The 20,615-nt window shown below is 40.0% G+C and overlaps 1 protein-coding gene across 1 annotated transcript in view; it reads left to right on the forward strand.

The window, feature by feature from the left end:
- LOC128641182 (collagen alpha-1(XI) chain-like) overlaps window positions 1-20,615 on the forward strand; it is a 158,537-nt gene that overhangs the window by 116,367 nt on the left and 21,555 nt on the right. The window contains exons 13-24 of the mRNA XM_053693748.1: window positions 9,660-9,713; window positions 9,972-10,079; window positions 10,284-10,337; window positions 11,257-11,310; window positions 12,907-13,014; window positions 13,153-13,206; window positions 13,486-13,521; window positions 16,675-16,728; window positions 17,062-17,311; window positions 18,023-18,135; window positions 19,896-19,964; window positions 20,086-20,319. Of these exons, the coding sequence (XP_053549723.1) occupies window positions 9,660-9,713; window positions 9,972-10,079; window positions 10,284-10,337; window positions 11,257-11,310; window positions 12,907-13,014; window positions 13,153-13,206; window positions 13,486-13,521; window positions 16,675-16,728; window positions 17,062-17,311; window positions 18,023-18,135; window positions 19,896-19,964; window positions 20,086-20,319 (1,188 nt within the window). The remainder of the gene's footprint in view (window positions 1-9,659; window positions 9,714-9,971; window positions 10,080-10,283; window positions 10,338-11,256; window positions 11,311-12,906; window positions 13,015-13,152; window positions 13,207-13,485; window positions 13,522-16,674; window positions 16,729-17,061; window positions 17,312-18,022; window positions 18,136-19,895; window positions 19,965-20,085; window positions 20,320-20,615) is intronic.

Below are 20,615 nucleotides of genomic sequence, written 5' to 3' on the forward strand. Positions count from 1 at the left end.
AAACAAGATTCTAATATACTGTCAGTAAAGCCATTTCCCAATGTCATTTGTTGAGGTCCAAAAGTCGTAAAAATAACTCGTGTTACAGGCGATATTTACATTTCAGGAAGCTCAATAGACAAAACTAATTTCCACCATATCATATTATGGTATTATATTCAAGCTTAGATATTTAAAATGGAGAAAAAATTCAGATAAAGTTACCCCAGGAAATGTCTCTATTGAGACCTTTGGGTGTCATAGTATCGAGTTTCCTGATCCACTGGGCTTCTTTCTTAAATAGTAGTTTCTGTCTATCCCCACCTCTACGTGATTATTATATATTATTATAGGTCCGTGACGGCCACACCTGTATTCCTATTTACTCATTATTTTATTTTCCTCAATGGAGGGCACCAAGATGTTTGCTCATACAGATCTGGATGCCTCACGAATTGCCACTTTATGTGTAGGCAATAGAGATTTCCTTAACATAGAACCTGACATCAAGGAGCCGCCTAGTTTAGAACAAATGATCAAACAGAAAATTGTTTATGATCTTCACTCGGTCACTTTGGCAGAGTATTTCAGACAAAAACGTATCCCTAGGGGCCTTAGAAGTCACCTACACCCCACACTATTCAGAGACAACACAGAATACTGTGATAAATTTGAAGGCATTTTAAATAAATGCTCATATGATATTATTATTCTGACAATTGAATATACACAAAAGGAGTTACCCAGAATGCAACAAGAGATTGATAACGTGAAATTGTCCATTAAAGAGTTAAAGTCAGAGACAGAGTTTTCCAATTTTAAGACCGAATTGGATGGTGATTTGAATAACTTTAAAAAAAGCCTAGAAAGTAAGAAATATAAAAAATTTCAGAGAGACCTCACTGATTATCAAAATAACAAAGTATATAGGTGGCGTAACCCTGATTTTATACCCTTCAGAAGATGTAGAAGGGGTGCACAACCAAGCAACTTTACAGGTGAATCTTCCTCTGATAGTGATTTCAGTGATTCCTCTGTCCCTTTTCCTTTAAGAGGACGTGGCACAAGGAACAGAAGAAGAGGCAGAGGAGAGGGGGGAGGAAACACAGGTAACACAAGAGACACCACATACCAGATTTCTACCAGACAGAACAGGAGGTAACTACAGATAGTTTAGTAGTTAACATCTCCGATATTAATGTTTCGGATGATATTTTGGGAGTATTACAAAAGGGATTGTCTTTTGTCCCCACTACTTTCCCTGATTTCTTTGTGATTGAATGTGATCTACACAGATTTTTCAGAAACTTGCGATAGAAAAGCTTTTTTGCTAATAGAGAACAATTCACTAGAACTGAGTCTACTGGTCCTTTCCAGTTCCACACACAGAATATTAAGCCTAAAAGCACTTTTAATCCACCTCATACTAATGCTTCTGTTGAAGCATATATCACTTTGGTGGGAATTTGAGAAGATGAGGAGGAGCTTTCATACAAAGGCTAAATTTAATATCACTAAGAAGGAGAAAGAACTCCTGGGGGAAATTCAGAATCATAGTCACCTGATTCTGAAGCCGGCCGACAAGGGTGGAGCCCTTGTAATTATGAGTAAGACTAAATACAAGGAAGAAGTTTTACGACAATTACAGGATCAGGAAAACTATGTTAAAGTGGCAGGTGATCCTACCATGAGAATTAAAAGTAAGATACTGAAGACTGTTGAGGAAGCATTAGCCTCTGACATAATTACCAACAAACAAGCTAAATCCCTGATTACAGAAAACCCTATTATACCAGTCTTCTATGTATTACCCAAAATACATAAGAGACTGCATGATCCTCCTGGTCACCCAATTGTGGCAGGTACTGACTCTATTTTTCAACCAATCGCAATATTTTTAGATCAATTGATTACACCCCTATTGGGTTATTTAGAGTCATACTTACAATATACAACAGACTTTCTATGTAAGATTGCCTCCCAGGTTGTTCCTCCTAATAGTCAATTGGTAACTATGGATATAGCCAGCCTTTACACCTCTATTCCCCATGATCTAGGTATTGAGAGCATCTTCTATTTTTTAGATAAGGATAACTTATATTCACCCAGTGAAAGGAGATTCATTAAAGATCTTTTTGAGATTATTCTTTATGAGAACTTTTTTCTATTCAAAGACACATTTTATGTCCAGAAGAAAGGAACGTCTATGGGCCCGAATGTAGCACCAACCTATGCGAACTTATTTGTCGGCAAATTTGAAGAAGATGTAATCTACAGAGATCAGGGCTATAGAGACTGTGTACAAGGCTAGTATCGTTACATAGACAACATCTTTTTTATTTGGACGGGGAGTGATGATGAATTGACAAATTTTGCATCTAGGTTGAACTCCGCACATGTATCGTTAAAATTTACTATGGAAGCAAGTAAGATACAAGTGAGTTTCCTAGACACTATGATATCTGTTGTAGACCGACAATTGAGAAGTGATCTATTCACCAAAGAAACGGACCGTAATAATACATTATTGTATGATAGTTTCCATCCACCCTCTTTGATCAAAAACCTTCCACTGGGTCAACTGTTGAGAACAAAAAGGATTGTTGATGATCCGTAGGTTTGCCTAAGAAGATTGGATGAGATGTCTAAAAAATTCCTGAATAGAGGCTATCCAACTGAAATCCTGACACATAACATGAGGAAAGTTATGGATATTGATAGGATGAGCCTCTTAATTAAAAAGAATCCTGATCCGAAGAAATTCTCGGTACCATTTGTTAGCCATTTTGGATTTCACAGTAGAGACCTTAAAAGGATCATACTACAACATTGGCATTTGTTGAGAGAAGATGCCCAAGTGGGTAGTGTGTTCACTGATACCCCACTATTCTCGTTTAGAAGAAATAGAAATTTAAGAGATACACTAATTCGTGCTGACTGGGGTCCTACAAAGAAACCAATTGAAATGATTAAGAAAGGATCCTTTCCCTGCATGAATTGTGCCTTGTGCCATTCAATGCAACAAGGGGATTATATCACTCATCCACTATCAGGCAAGAGGATACCCATCAAAGGGAGGTTCTCATGCAGCTCTAAGTATGTGATATACGTGATTAAATGCCCTTGTGGCCTGGCCTATGTGGGCGAGACCACCCAAACAGCAAGGGATAGGATACGCCAAAATAAAACAGCAATAGGCAAAGATGACGAAGATGCTCCGGTAGCACATCATTTCACGAGATTTTCACATAAAAGTCAATTGAGGTTCCAAATAGTTGATGGGGTACCCCCTCTACGTAGAGGTAGGGATAGACAGAAACTACTATTTAAGAAAGAAGCCCAGTGGATCAGGAAACTCGATACTATGACACCCAAAGGTCTCAATAGAGACATTTCCTGGGGTAACTTTATCTGAATTTTTTTCTCCAATTTAAATATCTAAGCTTGAATATAATACCATAATATGATATGGTGGAAATTAGTTTTGTCTATTGAGCTTCCTGAAATGTAAATATCGCCTGTAACACAAGTTATTTTACGACTTTTGGACCTCAACAAATGACATTGGGAAATGGCTTTACTGACAGTATATTAGAATCTTGTTTTTGACAATAAGAGCAATATATACCCTTGGTTCTCAATCCAGGTAGCATTTGGAATAATGAACACATTAAACCTAGACAATTTGGCTTATATGGTGTCTTAAGAAAAAATGGTAGAATTTATTCTGGTTCACTGAGGCATCTCTAAAATATATGTGCTGATATTGATTAGGACTATTTAATTCTAAACACCATCCAATTTATGTTTCTTCCAATGGGCATCATTACTTTTGGCAATGACAATGTGACAGGGCTCCACCGATAGTGTAGCTATGAGTTTATTCTCTAATTAGTTTGTTCCTTATAGAATACTATAATGTCACTTGTATATTGGATGTATCTATTTTTTAGTCTATTATTTTTTGTATTTATCTGATATATTTAGGGACGTTTATACTAAGGATTCATTTATGAACTTTGTTCATAACTATAGGACAAACTCTTTAGAGCCCTTACATGACTCCATTAAATATATATATTTTTATGGTTATATCTGGGCATTTATAATATAATCTCAGAACTGTATCTGGGTAAGCTTATGTATATACACAATTTTTTCATATTTTTTTTTTCAATTATTAATTTTTGTATTGTATATTGAAGAGATCATCACTTCTATTTCTTACACTTGGAGTTGTTCTTCTGTTTGGTGTGGGGTCGTTTGTGCCTTCATTCGTTACGCTATGTGGCTCTTTCGAGTTTTTAAGAGTAGTCTGCATATTAGTGACATACTGTGTAATAGAACCACGCATTAGGTCTATGTTTATGAAGTCCGTTTTACATAGACTATTATGTATAGGAGCACACTTAACGATTAACATTAATGCAAATTTATTTTGAACACACTATGGTTTGTGTTTTATTTGTGAGGGTTACCCACATCCGATTTTCCATATAAATGTGAATGAAAGTTACGTGCATGGAGAGAATGTGACGTGGGGGGGGGGTGAATGCATTTTCCAATAGGTAATTTGTAGGATTGGTTCAAATAACACCTCCTCACAAGCACCTGGACATTTCCTTGACAAAGGGGCGGAGTCCCTGAAACGCGCGTCGGAACCAGTTAGGACGCCAACACCTGTTCTTACCTGTGTTGTTTGAGCCACTCTGCATGCTAACTGTGAACGGCTTGTGAGACGGAGGAAGCGAGATGGGAGTATCATGATTGCTGTCCATTTCCACATTGAAGAGTACGATGCTGACAAGTCTCACGGTAGTACCGCATACACAAGCATTGGCTGTTACAGGTAACACTGCTTATCGGTATTGCTCTGATCTGCATTAAAGAGTCTACCACTCGAATATAAGGTACTTGCAACCTGAATCTGCAGCTTAAATTTCATGTTTGGGCAGTGTACTGAGCATACTAATGGGATTTTGCATGCTGTGTTAGCGTGTTCACCGTGAGTGAATAATACAAAGGGTGTGAGGTTGGACCTGCAGCTTGAATATACCTCACTTCTTAACAGCTGTTTTGCATCTTATAAGTGTGGCTACTCATATGACAGATTGCACCATCAGCATTTATAAGTATCCTGGGTTTGTTACATGATACCATATTCTATAAGTAACCGGATGTAAAATTTACAAAGCATCCGGATCCATATGTGATGACTGTTTCAGTAACTCTTTCAATACATTGGATACATTTAATGCTATTTCTCTTTCAATAATGAGTACTATCCTGTTTTTCTGGAAATAATATTGTCACATGATTTTTTGACAGGCTGTGTGACAGGTGCTGCTGTTCTTCACTCCCTGGGGATGCCCTGGGGGTGTTTGTGATTACATTGTTCTATTTGTTTTTTGTTTGTTTTTTCAACAATTTAGTGTTATATGGTACGGATGTGTTTGGTGGATGGGGTTTGTGTGGATGTGAGTGAGCGTATCTTTGGTCCTCTCCTGTTGTTACTTAAGTAATTCCAGATTGATTATTATATAGTGTGAAACTATTACAATCCTTTGTTGAAAGATTCCTAAAACTCATTGGCTGGGATCATTGAGTATTATATTATTATTGAGTCAAGGACCAGACTCTATCCCGTGCCTGAGCATTGTACATTTAATAGGTGGTGCGGTCACTTTTTGATTTTATATATATACTTTTGAGCCCTTCCCAGTCAAACACCTTGTGAAATGCTATATCCTTTTTTAACCCTTTTAATACCTTCTTATTAATATAAATGATTATTTTATTTTGCACAGTGTATATATGAGTGTAATACTAATTTGTGATTTTTTTTTTTAAACCTTACACTTTTACTTGAAGTCTCAGGTTGCACAGATTTTTCTAGCGCTATTTGACCTTTCACTTGAGCGTAAGCCATAACTTTCAACTTGTAAAATCAGCATTATTTAGCACAGTTGCGATATCCATTGCATAGGGTGCTCTACAGCGGTGATGGCCATGCTAAACTTTCTCTGGTAAATCTGATTTACTGTGAATTTGTAATAGCAAGTTGTGCTCTAATGTTAGAATAGTCCAGTGATACTGCTTATTGCGTCACGCGGTTCCATTAGCGCACCACTTGTAATCTGGCCATTGTGTGAATAGCTGTACAGTAATGTGTTCCTGAATAAGGTAAACAGCTGCTTATTAGCTTTGGATAGATTCTAGGACTTTATGTAGTCTCTTTCTTTGTTCTGTACACTCTGTATGTATCTGTGTACTGTATATGTACCTGTGTACTGTATATGTACCTGTGTACTGTATATGTACCTGTGTACTGTATATGTATCTGTGTACTGTATATGTATCTGTGTAGTGTATATGTACCTGTGTACTGTATATGTACCTGTGTACTGTATATGTATCTGTGTACTGTATATGTACTTGTGTACTGTATATGTATCTGTGTACTGTATATGTACCTGTGTACTGTATATGTATCTGTGTACTGTATATGTACCTGTGTACTGTATATGTACCTGTGTACTGTATATGTATCTGTGTACTGTATATGTATCTGTGTAGTGTATATGTACCTGTGTACTGTATATGTACCTGTGTACTGTATATGTATCTGTGTACTGTATATGTACTTGTGTACTGTATATGTATCTGTGTACTGTATATGTACCTGTGTACTGTATATGTATCTGTGTACTGTATATGTACCTGTGTACTGTATATGTACCTGTGTACTGTATATGTATCTGTGTACTGTATATGTATCTGTGTAGTGTATATGTACCTGTGTACTGTATATGTACCTGTGTACTGTATATGTATCTGTGTACTGTATATGTACCTGTGTACTGTATATGTATCTGTGTACTGTATATGTACCTGTGTACTGTATATGTATCTGTGTACTGTATATGTACCTGTGTACTGTATATGTACCTGTGTACTGTATATGTATCTGTGTACTGTATATGTATCTGTGTAGTGTATATGTACCTGTGTACTGTATATGTACCTGTGTACTGTATATGTATCTGTGTACTGTATATGTACCTGTGTACTGTATATGTATCTGTGTACTGTATATGTATCTGTGTACTTTATATGTACTTGTGTACTGTATATGTATCTGTGTACTGTATATGTATCTGTGCACTGTATATGTATCTGTGTACTGTATATGTACCTGTGTACTGTATATGTATCTGTGTACTGTATATGTATCTGTGTACTTTATATGTACCTGTGTACTGTATATGTATATGTGTACTGTATATGTACCTGTGTAGTGTATATGTACCTGTGCACTGTATATGTATCTGTGTACTGTATATGTATCTGTGTACTTTATATGTACTTGTGTACTGTATATGTATCTGTGTACTGTATATGTATCTGTGCACTGTATATGTATCTGTGTACTGTATATGTACCTGTGTACTGTATATGTATCTGTGTACTGTATATGTACCTGTGCACTGTATATGTATCTGTGTACTGTATATGTATCTGTGTACTTTATATGTACTTGTGTACTGTATATGTATCTGTGTACTGTATATGTATCTGTGCACTGTATATGTATCTGTGTACTGTATATGTATATGTGTACTGTATATGTACCTGTGTACTGTATATGTATCTGTGTACTGTATATGTACCTGTGCACTGTATATGTATCTGTGTACTGTATATGTATCTGTGTACTTTATATGTACTTGTGTACTGTATATGTATCTGTGTACTGTATATGTATCTGTGCACTGTATATGTATCTGTGTACTGTATATGTATATGTGTACTGTATATGTACCTGTGTACTGTATATGTATCTGTGTACTTTATATGTACTTGTGTACTGTATATGTATCTGTGTACTGTATATGTACCTGTGTACTGTATATGTACCTGTGCACTGTATATGTATCTGTGTACTGTATATGTATCTGTGCATTGTATATGTATCTGTGTACTGTATATGTACCTGTGTACTGTATATGTACCTGTGTATTGTATATGTACCTGTGTACTGTATATGTATCTGTGTACTGTATATGTATCTGTGCACTGTATATGTATCTGTGTACTGTATATGTACCTGTGTACTGTATATGTATCTGTGTACTGTATATGTATATGTGTACTGTATATGTACCTGTGTACTGTATATTTATCTGTGTACTGTATATGTATATGTGTACTGTATATGTACCTGTGTACTGTATATGTATCCGTGTACTGTATATGTATATGTGTACTGTATATGTACCTGTGTACTGTATATGTATATGTGTACTGAATATGTACCTGTGTACTGTATATGTATATGTGTACTGTATATGTACCTGTGTAGTGTATATGTACCCGTGTACTGTATATGTATATGTGTACTGTATATGTACCTGTGTACTGTATATGTATCTGTGTACTGTATATGTACCTGTGTATTGTATATGTACCTGTGTACTGTATATGTACCTGTGTAGTGTATATGTATATGTGTACTGTATATGTATATGTGTACTGTATATGTACCTGTGTACTGTATATGTATATGTGTACTGTATATGTACCTGTGTACTGTATATGTATATGTGTACTGTATATGTACCTGTGTACTGTATATGTATATGTGTACTGTATATGTACCTGTGTACTGTATATGTATATGTGTACTGTATATATACCTGTGTAGTGTATATGTACCTGTGTACAGTATATGTATATGTGTACTGTATATGTACCTGTGTACTGTATATGTATCTGTGTACTGTATATGTACCTGTGTATTGTATATGTACCTGTGTAGTGTATATGTACCTGTGTACTGTATATGTACCTGTGTAGTGTATATGTATATGTGTACTGTATATGTATATGTGTACTGTATATGTACCTGTGTACTGTATATGTATATGTGTACTGTATATGTACCTGTGTACTGTATATGTATATGTGTACTGTATATGTATATGTGTACTGTATATGTACCTGTGTACTGTATATGTATATGTGTACTGTATATATACCTGTGTAGTGTATATGTACCTGTGTACTGTATATGTATATGTGTACTGTATATGTACCTGTGTACTGTATATGTATCTGTGTACTGTATATGTACCTGTGTATTGTATATGTACCTGTGTAGTGTATATGTACCTGTGTACTGTATATGTACCTGTGTAGTGTATATGTATATGTGTACTGTATATGTACCTGTGTACTGTATATGTATATGTGTACTGTATATGTACCTGTGTACTGTATATGTACCTGTGTATTGTATATGTACCTGTGTAGTGTATATATGTACCTGTGTACTGTATATGTACCTGTGTAGTGTATATGTATATGTGTACTGTATATGTACCTGTGTACTGTATATGTATATGTGTAGTGTATATGTATATGTGTACTGTATATGTACCTGTGTACTGTATATGTACCTGTGTAGTGTATATGTACCTGTGTACTGTATATGTATCTGTGTAGTGTATATGTACCTGTGTACTGTATATGTATCTGTGTACTGTATATGTACCTGTGTACTGTATATGTACCTGTGTACTGTATATGTATCTGTGTAGTGTATATGTACCTGTGTACTGTATATGTATCTGTGCACTGTATATGTATGTTTACTCATAACCATGTGTCTATTTTCCCAGGGGCCCCCAGGAGCTGCTGGTGCAGAAGGAAGGCAAGGAGAGAAGGGTGCTAAGGTGAGATTGTCTAGATTGTAATACCGCCCTATAGTGTAGCCATGGGTGTCAGTACTACTTGTCCTGCTGATATGAATGTGTGTAACAGTTTTACAAATACTGTTGGTTACCTCTTAACATGAACCCAATTCATGAAGTTACATTTAAGCAATAAAAACACATTGAGAGGGGAACACAAAGGAGACTTTGGGAACAGAAACGTGTCTATACCATCTGCTTCCTATTCCCATTCACTAACTATTGCACACTATGTTCTAGGGTGAACCTGGAGCAGAAGGACCTGCTGGAAAGACTGGGCCTGTGGGACCTCAGGGTCCAGCCGGAAAACCCGGACCTGAAGGTCTGAGAGGAATTCCAGGACCTGTGGTAAGTGATTTGTCTAGTGGTGGGTCACGTAGAACCACTTTCCATCCATAAGAAATGTGACTGCAGACCTCACTTTCAGTTCTGGTTTATTTTCATTGGTTATCAGTAAAAAGGAGAATTAGTTTGGTAGCTAAACATGGCGGTAATTTGTCTTGAGTTATCTATTAGCGCTCTGTCTCCATCATTGTTTGCTTTGTGTTTTAGGGAGAACAAGGTCTGCCAGGTGCTCCAGGACAGGACGGACCACCAGGTCCAATGGTAAGTGTTTTACATGTGTGCATGTGCACAATCTGTAACATTTATACCAGTAGTCATTATTATGCAACAGAATTATACATGTTGTATTGAGATGTTATGTACAAATCACATAGTTTTAGCAACCCTAATGTGTTTTGGGGATGGGCTGACGCACCCAAACCCTAACTCTAATCCCCAACCCTAAGTACAACCCCCAACCTGGAGTCTCATCCCCTAACCATAAATCTAAGCCCCTAAACCTGAGTGTAAACCCTAGTCGTAAGTATAATCGCCCCAACCCTAAGTCCAAGCCCCCGACCCTAAGTATAAGCCCCCAACACTGAGTATAAACCCCCAACCCTAAGTATAAATCCACAACCCTATGTATAAGCCCAAAACCCTATGTATAAGCACCTAACTCAAAGTATAAGCCCCCTATCCTAAATATAAAGCTCCAACCCTGAGTATAAGCCCCCAACCCTGAGTATAAACCCCCAATCCTGAGTAAAAGCTCCAAACCCTAACCCCTTAATCCTAATTATAAGCACCTAACTCTAAGTCTAAACCTCCTGTCCTAAGTGTAAAGCACCTACCCTAAGTACACCCCCGAACACTGAGTATAAACCCCCATTTGTAATAGTCACCTCCTCCCTGAACCTCCCACTACCCATGATGCAAAGCTTTTACCTGTAGTAACAAGATCCGCTGGTTATGGACTGTGGACCACATATATCATACATTTAACACTGAGGGTTAAACTGTCCATGGGTCAGCACATAATGTAGACAACATTATTTTCACACCAGTATAAATGACCACATTGTGTTATGGAATATACAGGGTTCTGTAGCATGGGGACATGTGCTCATTTAACAGGAAGAGTTCATTTGTTTTCTTCAAATAAAACCTATATGTAACAGACCTGTCTGTGTATTTTTAGGGTCCCCCTGGTCTGCCAGGATTAAAGGGAGATCCCGGTACCAAAGGAGAGAAGGTAATATTACACTGTGAGACTATTACCTACTTCAGATAAGTGATGAGTTGGGGATAGTAATGCTGCAATAAAGTCATTTTTTTTCAGGAGTTTATTTGGTGACCGGAGATGTTATTTATAGTCAATATAAAATGTTATACAGAATAGGAGTTATAGGAGGAGGTATAGGGAGAGTTATATTGTGCAATAGGAGTTATAGGGAGGGTTATATGGTGTAATAGGAGGAGTTATAGGGAGGGTTATATGGTGCAATAGGAGGAGTTATAGGAAGGGTTATATGGTGCAGTAGGAGGAGTTATAGGGAGGGTTATATGGTGCAATAGGAGGAGTTATAGGAGGAGGTATAGGGAGAGTTATATGGTGTAATAGGAGGAGTTATAGGGAGGGTTATATGGTGCAATAGGAGGAGTTATAGGAGGAGTTATAGAGAGGGTTATATGGTGCAATAGGAGGAGTTATAAGGAGGGTTATATGGTGCAATAGGATGAGTTATAGGGAGGGCTATATGGTGCAATAGGATGAGTTATAGGGAGGGTTATTTGGTGCAATAGGAGCGGTATAGGAAGAGTTATTTGTTGTAATAGGAGGAGTTATAGGGAGAGTTATATGGTGTAATAGGAGGAGTTATAGGGAGGGTTATATTGTGCAATAGGAGGAGTTATAGGGAGGGTTATATGATGCAATAGGAAGAGTTATAAGGAGGGTTATATGGTGCAATAGGAGGAGTTATAGGGAGGGTTATTTGGTGCAATAGGAGCGGTATAGGAAGAGTTATTTGTTGTAATAGGAGGAGTTATAGGGAGAGTTATATGGTGTAATAGGAGGAGTTATAGGGAGGGTTATATGGTACAATAGGAGGAGTTATAGGGAGGGTTATATGATGCAATAGGATGAGTAATAGGGAGGGTTATATGTTGTATTAGGAGGAGTTATAGGGAGGGTTATATGGTGCAATAGGAGGAGTTATAGGGAGGGTTATTTGGTGCAATAGGAGCGGTATAGGAAGAGTTATTTGTTGTAATAGGAGGAGTTATAGGGAGAGTTATATGGTGTAATAGGAGGAGTTATAGGGAGGGTTATATGGTACAATAGGAGGAGTTATAGGGAGGGTTATATGATGCAATAGGATGAGTAATAGGGAGGGTTATATGTTGTATTAGGAGGAGTTATAGGGAGGGTTATATGGTGCAATAGGAGGAGTTATAGGGAGGGTTATATAGTGCAATAGGAGGAGTTATAGGGAGTTTTTTTTGGTGCAATAGGAGAGGTATAGGAAGAGTTATATGTTGTAATAGGAGGAGTTATAGGGATGGTTATATGGTGCAAGTGGGAATTATAGGTTGGGTCATATGGGGTTATAGGAGGAGTTATAGGGAGAGTTATATGGAGCAATAGGATGAGTTATAGGGAGGGTTAGATGTTGTAATAAGAGGAGTTATATGGAGGGCTATATGGGGCAATAGGAGGAGTTATATGGGAGGCTATATAGTGTATCATTCGTTATGGTTATTTAAGTAGAAAACTGAGCCTTAGTTAGACTTAAAGTCTGTTAATTTATGTTTCAAATTTAAATAATGTATCATATCTAATTCTCAGGGACACCCAGGTCTTATTGGTCTGATTGGGCCACCAGGAGAACAGGGTGAGAAGGGAGACAGGGGTCTTCCAGGTCCACAGGGTACTCATGGAAACAAAGGAGATGTGGTAAGAATTGACTCTATGAATACAATGTTGGACCTTATTAACTATGAGGGGAATACGATTATTTCATTGTCCTTCTGAATCATTAGTATAATGTCATCCTTTTATCAACTCATCCTTCTGTTATTTTTCACTTTTTAGGGTGTTACTGGTCCTGGTGGTCCAAATGGACCTCCTGGTTCACCTGGTTTACCTGTAAGTATCCTCTAAAACATTTTTGCTATATTTTTGTCTGTGTGAGTGAGATAAATTTAACTGCTACTCGCAGCTCATAGTGTGTGTTATATAGGGAACACTTCGCTATAATTGTACCTCTGTACTAATGGGGCATGTGGCTCACACTCAGCTTGTACTTGGTTGAGGATTTAGAATGTCTGTTATGGCTACATTGGTTGATACAGTTATTGTGTTTATTTTTTTCCATTGTACTAATAATGATATAACAGAAATACATATTTTCTTCTTGGTTTGTAGGGTCCACAAGGTCCTAAAGGTGCCAAGGGATCATCAGTGAGTATACTGCCTCATGTTCGGCCCTTAAGCTCTGTACCCTGCAACCTAACTACAAAATGACCCTGTACTTTACCCTAGATCACCCCTAGCTACACCCTGCAACCTAACCACATAATGACCCCATCCTTTACCCTATATCACCCCTAGCTATACCCTGCAACCGATCCACATAATTACCCAGTCTTTTACCCTAGATTACCCCTAGCTACACCCTGCAACCAAACCACATTATGACCCTATCTTTTACCCTAGATTACCCCTACCTGCACCCTGCAACCTAACCACATAATGACCCCGTCCTTTACCCTAGATCACCCCTAGCTACACCCTGAAACCGAACCACATAATGACCCCGTGCTTTAGCTTATATCACCCCTACCTACACCCTGCAACCTAACCACATAATGACCCCGTCCTTTACCCTAGATCACCCCTACCTACACCCTGCAACCTAACCACATAATGACCGCCGTCTTTTACCCTAGATCACCCCTACCTACACCCTGCAACCTAACCACATAATGACCTGTCCTTTACCCTAGATCACCCCTACCTACACCCTGAAACCGAACCACATAATGACCCCGTCCTTAACCCTAGATCACCCCTACCTACACCCAGCAATCTAACCACATAATGACCCCGTCCTTTACCCTAGATCACCCCTACCTACACCCAGCAACCTAACCACATAATGACCCCATCCTTTACCCTAGATCACCCCTAGATACACCCTGCAACCTAACCACATAATGACCCCGTCCTTTAACCTAGATCACCCTTAGCTACACCCTGAAACCTAACCACATAATGACCCCGTCCTTTAACCTAGATCACCCCTAGCTACACCCTGTAACCTAACCACATAATGACCCCATCCTTTACCCTAGATCACCCCTAGCTACACCCTGTAACCTAACCACATAATCACCCGTCCTTTACCCTAGATCACCCTTAGCTACAGCCTGTAACCTAACCACATAATGACCCCATCCTTTACCCTAGATCACCCCTACCTACACCCAGCAACCTAACCACATAATTACCCCGTCCTTTAACCTAGATCACCCTTAGCTACACCCTGTAACCTAAACACATAACGACCCTGTCCTTTACCCTATATCACCCCTACCTATACCCTGTAACCTAAACACATAAAAAACATTGTCCTTTACCCTAGATCACCCCTACCTACATCATGTACCCTAACTACATAATGACCCCATCCTTTAACCTAGATCACCCCTACCTACACCCTGCAACCTAACCACATAATGATCCCATCCTTTACCCTAGATCACCCTTAGCTACAGCCTGCAACCTAACCACATAATGACCCTGTCCTTTACCCTAGATCACCCCTACCTACACCCTGCAACCTAACCACATAATGACCCTGTCCTTTACCCTAGATCACCCCTACCTACACCCTGCAACCTAACCACATAATGACCCCATCCTTTACCCTAGATCACCCTTACCTACACCCTGTAACCTAACCACATAATGACCCCATCCTTTATCCTAGATCACCCCTACCTACACCCTGTAACCTAACCACATAATGACCCCGTCCTTTACCCTAGATCACCCCTACCTACACCCTGCAACCTAACCACATAATGACCCCGTCCTTTACCCTCGATCACCCTTAGCTACAGCCTGCAACCTAACCACATAATGACCCTGTCCTTTACCCTAGATCACCCCTACCTACACCCTGCAACCTAACCACATAATGACCCCATCCTTTACCCTAGATCACCCCTACCTACACCCTGTAAGCTAACCACATAATGACACCGTCCTTTACCCTAGATCACCCCTAGCTACACCCTGCAACCTAACCACATAATGACCCCATCCTTTACCCTAGATCACCCCTACCTACACCCTGTAAGCTAACCACATAATGACACCGTCCTTTACCCTAGATCACCCCTACCTACACCCTGTAAGCTAACCACATAACGACCCTGTCCTTTACCCTATATCACCCCTACCTACACCCTGTAACCTAACCACATAAAGACCCTGTCCTTTACCCTAGATCACCCCTACCTACACCCTGTACCCTAACTACATAATGACCCCATCCTTTAACCTAGATCACCCCTACCTACACCCTGTAAGCTAACCACATAATGACACCGTCCTTTACCCTAGATCACCCCTACCTACACCCTGTAACCTAACCACATAATGACCCTGTCCTTTACCCTAGATCACCCATACCTACACCCTGTAACCTAACCACATAATGACCCTGTCCTTTACCCTAGATCACCCATACCTACACCCTGTAACCTAACCACATAATGACCCTGTCCTTTACCCTAGATCACCCTTAGCTACAGCCTGCAACCTAACCACATAAAGACCCCATCCTTTACCCTAGATCACCCCTACCTACACCCTGCAACCTAACCACAGTATGACCTTGTCCTTTACTCTAGATCACCCCTATGTACACCCTGGAACCGATCCACATAATGACCCCGTCCTTGACCCTAGATCACCACTACCTACACCCTGCAACCTAACCACATGATAACCCCATCCTTTACCCTAGATCACCCCTACATGCAACCTAACCACGTAATGACCCCGTCCTTTACCCTAGATCACCCCTACCTACACCCTGCAACCGAACCACATAATGACCTTGTCCTTTACCTTAGATCACCCCTACCTACACCCTGCAACCGAACCACATAATGACCCTGTCCTTTACCCAAGATCACCAGTACCTACACCCTGCAACCTAACCAGATAATGACCCCATCCTTTACCCTAGATCACCCCTACCTACACCCTGCAACCGAACCACATAATGACCTTGTCCTTTACCTTAGATCACCCCTACCTACACTCTGCAACTGAACCACATAATGACCCCGTCCTTTACACTATATCACCCATACCTATACCCTGCAACCGAACCACATAATGACCCTGTCCTTTACACTAGATCACCCCTACCTACACCTTCGTATGTATCTCTTCATTTTTCCCCAACCACTTTACCATATTTGGTCTGTGCTGTCAGTCTGCCCTGCCCTGGTTAACCTTTGCTCTGTCACATACATCCTTCAATATGTCCCTCCATTATCTGTTAGTCTACTCACTGTCTGATTTTCCTGATTTCAGGGTCCTTCTGGTCAGAAGGGTGATGGCGGTCTGCCAGGACCACCTGGACCACCGGTAAGTACCTCTCTGAGTAAGTCTAGAAATACAAGAGAAGACAGAGGGCAGGATTTATTTTATCTTATTAGCATTGCTCTTGTACCACAGGTATAAGTATCAGCATGAGCTACTTGTGGTAGATTAGCTTTTACATTCCAGATTACTTTACAATAATACTGACCTTCTGGCTCTCACTGCCCTCAGTAGCTGATAGTTTACCTTTACAAATATAACAGTCTAGATACAAACTGTAAAATATTTATATTTGAGACAACATTACTGCCTTGTGACCTTTATAAATATCTTGTGTCTCAAGGTGCTTGTTGTAACCAATGTCCTGTGTTGTATCAGGGTCCACCTGGAGAAGTCATTCAACCACTTCCTATTCAGTCGCCCAAGAAGACCCGAAGGTCTTCAGATGGTATGATGGCAGATGCAGCAGACAACATCCTGGAATACACAGATGGTATGGAAGAGATCTTTGGATCCCTAAACTCCCTGAAACAAGATATTGAGAGGATGAAATATCCCATGGGAACTCAGAACAATCCGGCCAGGACTTGCAAGGACCTGCAGCTCTGCCACCCAGAATTCCCTGATGGTGAGTGGGACATAGAATCTGCTCTGGACGGTCTGGGATGCGTAACAAGTATTTCTACACTGTATAAATGTGTATTATACTCTTGTACATTATTATTAGATTATAAAATATCCCGCTCACCAGTAATCTCATGATTATGCTTCACAAACAATACACTGTTCTTGTAAATAATTACATTAATAAATTAGTATGGTAGAAAAGGGCATTTACAACTCTCTATATTACGTGGCTTCATAGTAGTCTTAAACAGAGATGTCAGATAATTAATAATTTAAATCCAAAATATATTTATTATTTCAGTGCAGGTTTCTGGTCTGTACAAGAATCTCCAGTTCAAGAGGAGACGTTACCAGCAAGACACACAAATATTACTGCTTAGAAAAAAATTTAAATAAATAGTGGTACATACGGAAACAACATATTGAAATGTTTCATGTTTGTACAAATATAGAAAAAGTGCTCAGTAGCTTCTATTTGTGTCTTTGGGTTCTGTGGAGAAGACTAAGCCAGTTATAACAATAATGAGCAAATGGATTATCTTGCATGATGGGGGATAGTACTAGATATGTCTGTACACTGCATTCATTTAAATACTAGAGTATAACCTAAGGAACCCATCTTGGGGATAGCAGCTTTTAGCTACGTTATTAGAGTCCAATAGGTTTAATAAAAGCGAGTTTAGTTTTAAGACATATATTAACTTTTCCTCAGGTGAATATTGGATCGATCCAAACCAGGGCTGCTCCGGAGATTCATTTAAAGTGCTATGTAACTTCACTGCTGGAGGAGAAACCTGCATCTACGCAGACAAGAAATCTGAAGGAGTAAGTGGAGCAGACTATGAATAGCTGGAGGTGGGGTTGTGAGTCTTGTAATAAGTGCAGAGATGCACCTGCGCTCGGCACCTAAGTGTGTTGAGCTGATGCGCCTGAGTGTAGTGAGCTGATGCGCCTGGCTTAGAGTGAGCTGATGCACCTGGCTTAGAGTGAGCTGATGCGCCTGGCTTAGAGTGAGCTCATGAGCCTGGCTTAGAGTGAGCTGATGCGCCTGGCTGAGAGTGAGCTGATGCTCCTTGCTGAGAGTAAGATGATGCTCCTTGCTGAGAGTGAGATGATGCAGCTAATGATTCTGAGATGATGCGCCTGATGGACAGTGAGCTTATGCACCTGACTAAGAGTGAGTTGGTGCATCTGACTGAGGTTGAGCTGATGCGCCTGATGATTGTGAGATTATGCACTTGATGGACAGTGAGCTGATGCGCCTGATGATTGTGAAATGATGAACTTGATGGACAGTGAGCTGATGCGCCTGATGTTTGTGAGATTATGCACCTGATGGACAGTGAGATAATGCACTTGATGGACAGTGAGATGATGCGCCTGATGGTTGATAGATGATGCACCTGGTGGACATTGAGCTGATGCACCTGATAATTGTGAGATGATGCACTTGCTGGACAGTGAGCTGTTGCACATGATGGTTGTGAGATGATTCACATGATGGTTGTGAGATGATGCACATGATGGTTGTGAGATGACGCACATGATAGTTATGAGATGATGCACTTGATGGACAGTGAGATGATGATCCTGATAGTTGTGAGATGATGCACTTGATGGACAGTGGATGATACGTCTGATGGTTGTGAGATGATGCGCCCGAGGGTTTTGAGATGATGCACTTGATGGACAGTGGATGATACGCCTGATAGTTGTGAGATGATGCACCTGATGGTTATGAGATAATGCACTTGATGGACAGGGAGATGATGCACTTGGTGGACAGTGGGATGATGCACCTGATGGTTATGATATGATGCACCTGATGGTTGTGAGATAATGCACTTGATGGACAGTGGGATGATGTGCCTGATGGTTTGAGATGATGCACTTGATAGTTATGAGATGATGCACTTGATGGTTATGAGATGATGCATTTGATGGTTATGAGATGATGCACTTAATGGACAGTGGGATGATGCGCCTGATGGTTGTGAGATGATGCACTTGATAGTTATGAGATGATGCACTTGATGGTTATGAGATGATGCACTTGATGGTTATGAGATGATGCACTTGATGGACAGTGGGATGATGCACTTTATGGACAGTGGGATGATGCGCCTGATGGTTGTGAGATGATGCACTTGATGGATATGAGATGATGCACTTGATGGTTATGAGATGATGCACATGATGGTTGTGAGATGATGCACCTGATGGTTGTCAGATGATGCACTTGATGGACAGTGGGATGATGCACCTGATGGTTATGAGATGATGCGCTTGATGGTTGTGAGATGATGCACCTGATGGTTGTGAGATGATGCACTTGATGGTTATGAGATAATGCACTTGATGGTTATCAGATGATGCGCCTGATGGTTGTGAGATGATGTGCCTGATGGTTGTGAGATGATGCACCTGATGGTTGTGAGATGATGCACCTGATGGTTGTCAGATGATGCACTTGATGGACAGTGGGATGATGCACCTGATGGTTGTGAGACGATGGACATAACTGCAGGTAACCGTCTTCTGTTACACAGCACATCTGTTCATTTCTGTATTCTTGCTGATGACAGGTCCGTATCTCCTCTTGGCCTAAAGAGACTCCTGGCTCCTGGTTTAGTGAATTCAAGAGAGGGAAGCTGGTAAGTTTCTTCATACCTGAAATGATATAACTTTATATGTGATGGCAAATAGCATGAGTGTTCCTGTGCTGTGTACCAGGGCCACCTACATACATGTAGCTCATTGTATCCTTTTTTCCAGCTCTCCTATGTGGACATTGAAGGTAACTCAATAAACCAGGTGCAGATGACTTTCTTGCGACTCCTCAGCCAGTCTGCTCGACAGAACTTCACATACACGTGTCACCAGTCAGTGGCCTGGCATGATGCTGTGTCCAATAACTATGACAAAGCCCTGAGGTTCCTGGGATCTAATGATGAGGAGATCTCATATGACAACAGCCCGTTCATCAGATCTCTGCACGACGGATGTGCTGTGAGTATACAGATGTGCATCTAGCTGCCGTGTGCTGCTGCTGTGTTTTATTACACACATATAGTTATAGCATGGGAGGCTATTTATTGCACACATAATAAATCAGCTCTATTGGCAGAAATGGAGAATTCCTACAGATAAACTGATTTATAAAACATTAGTAGATGATGGGACAGCAGTCTGGGAATCATATCCAGGGATAAAGTATTGAGATTGGAAGATACAGCAGATACCTCACCCTACGTAATGTGTTTAACGGAGCTGGGGTTGTGCTTAGGCTGTTATTGGCTGTTTGT

This window comes from Bombina bombina, chromosome 10 (assembly GCF_027579735.1).
Source record: "Bombina bombina isolate aBomBom1 chromosome 10, aBomBom1.pri, whole genome shotgun sequence".
NCBI lineage: Eukaryota > Metazoa > Chordata > Amphibia > Anura > Bombinatoridae > Bombina > Bombina bombina.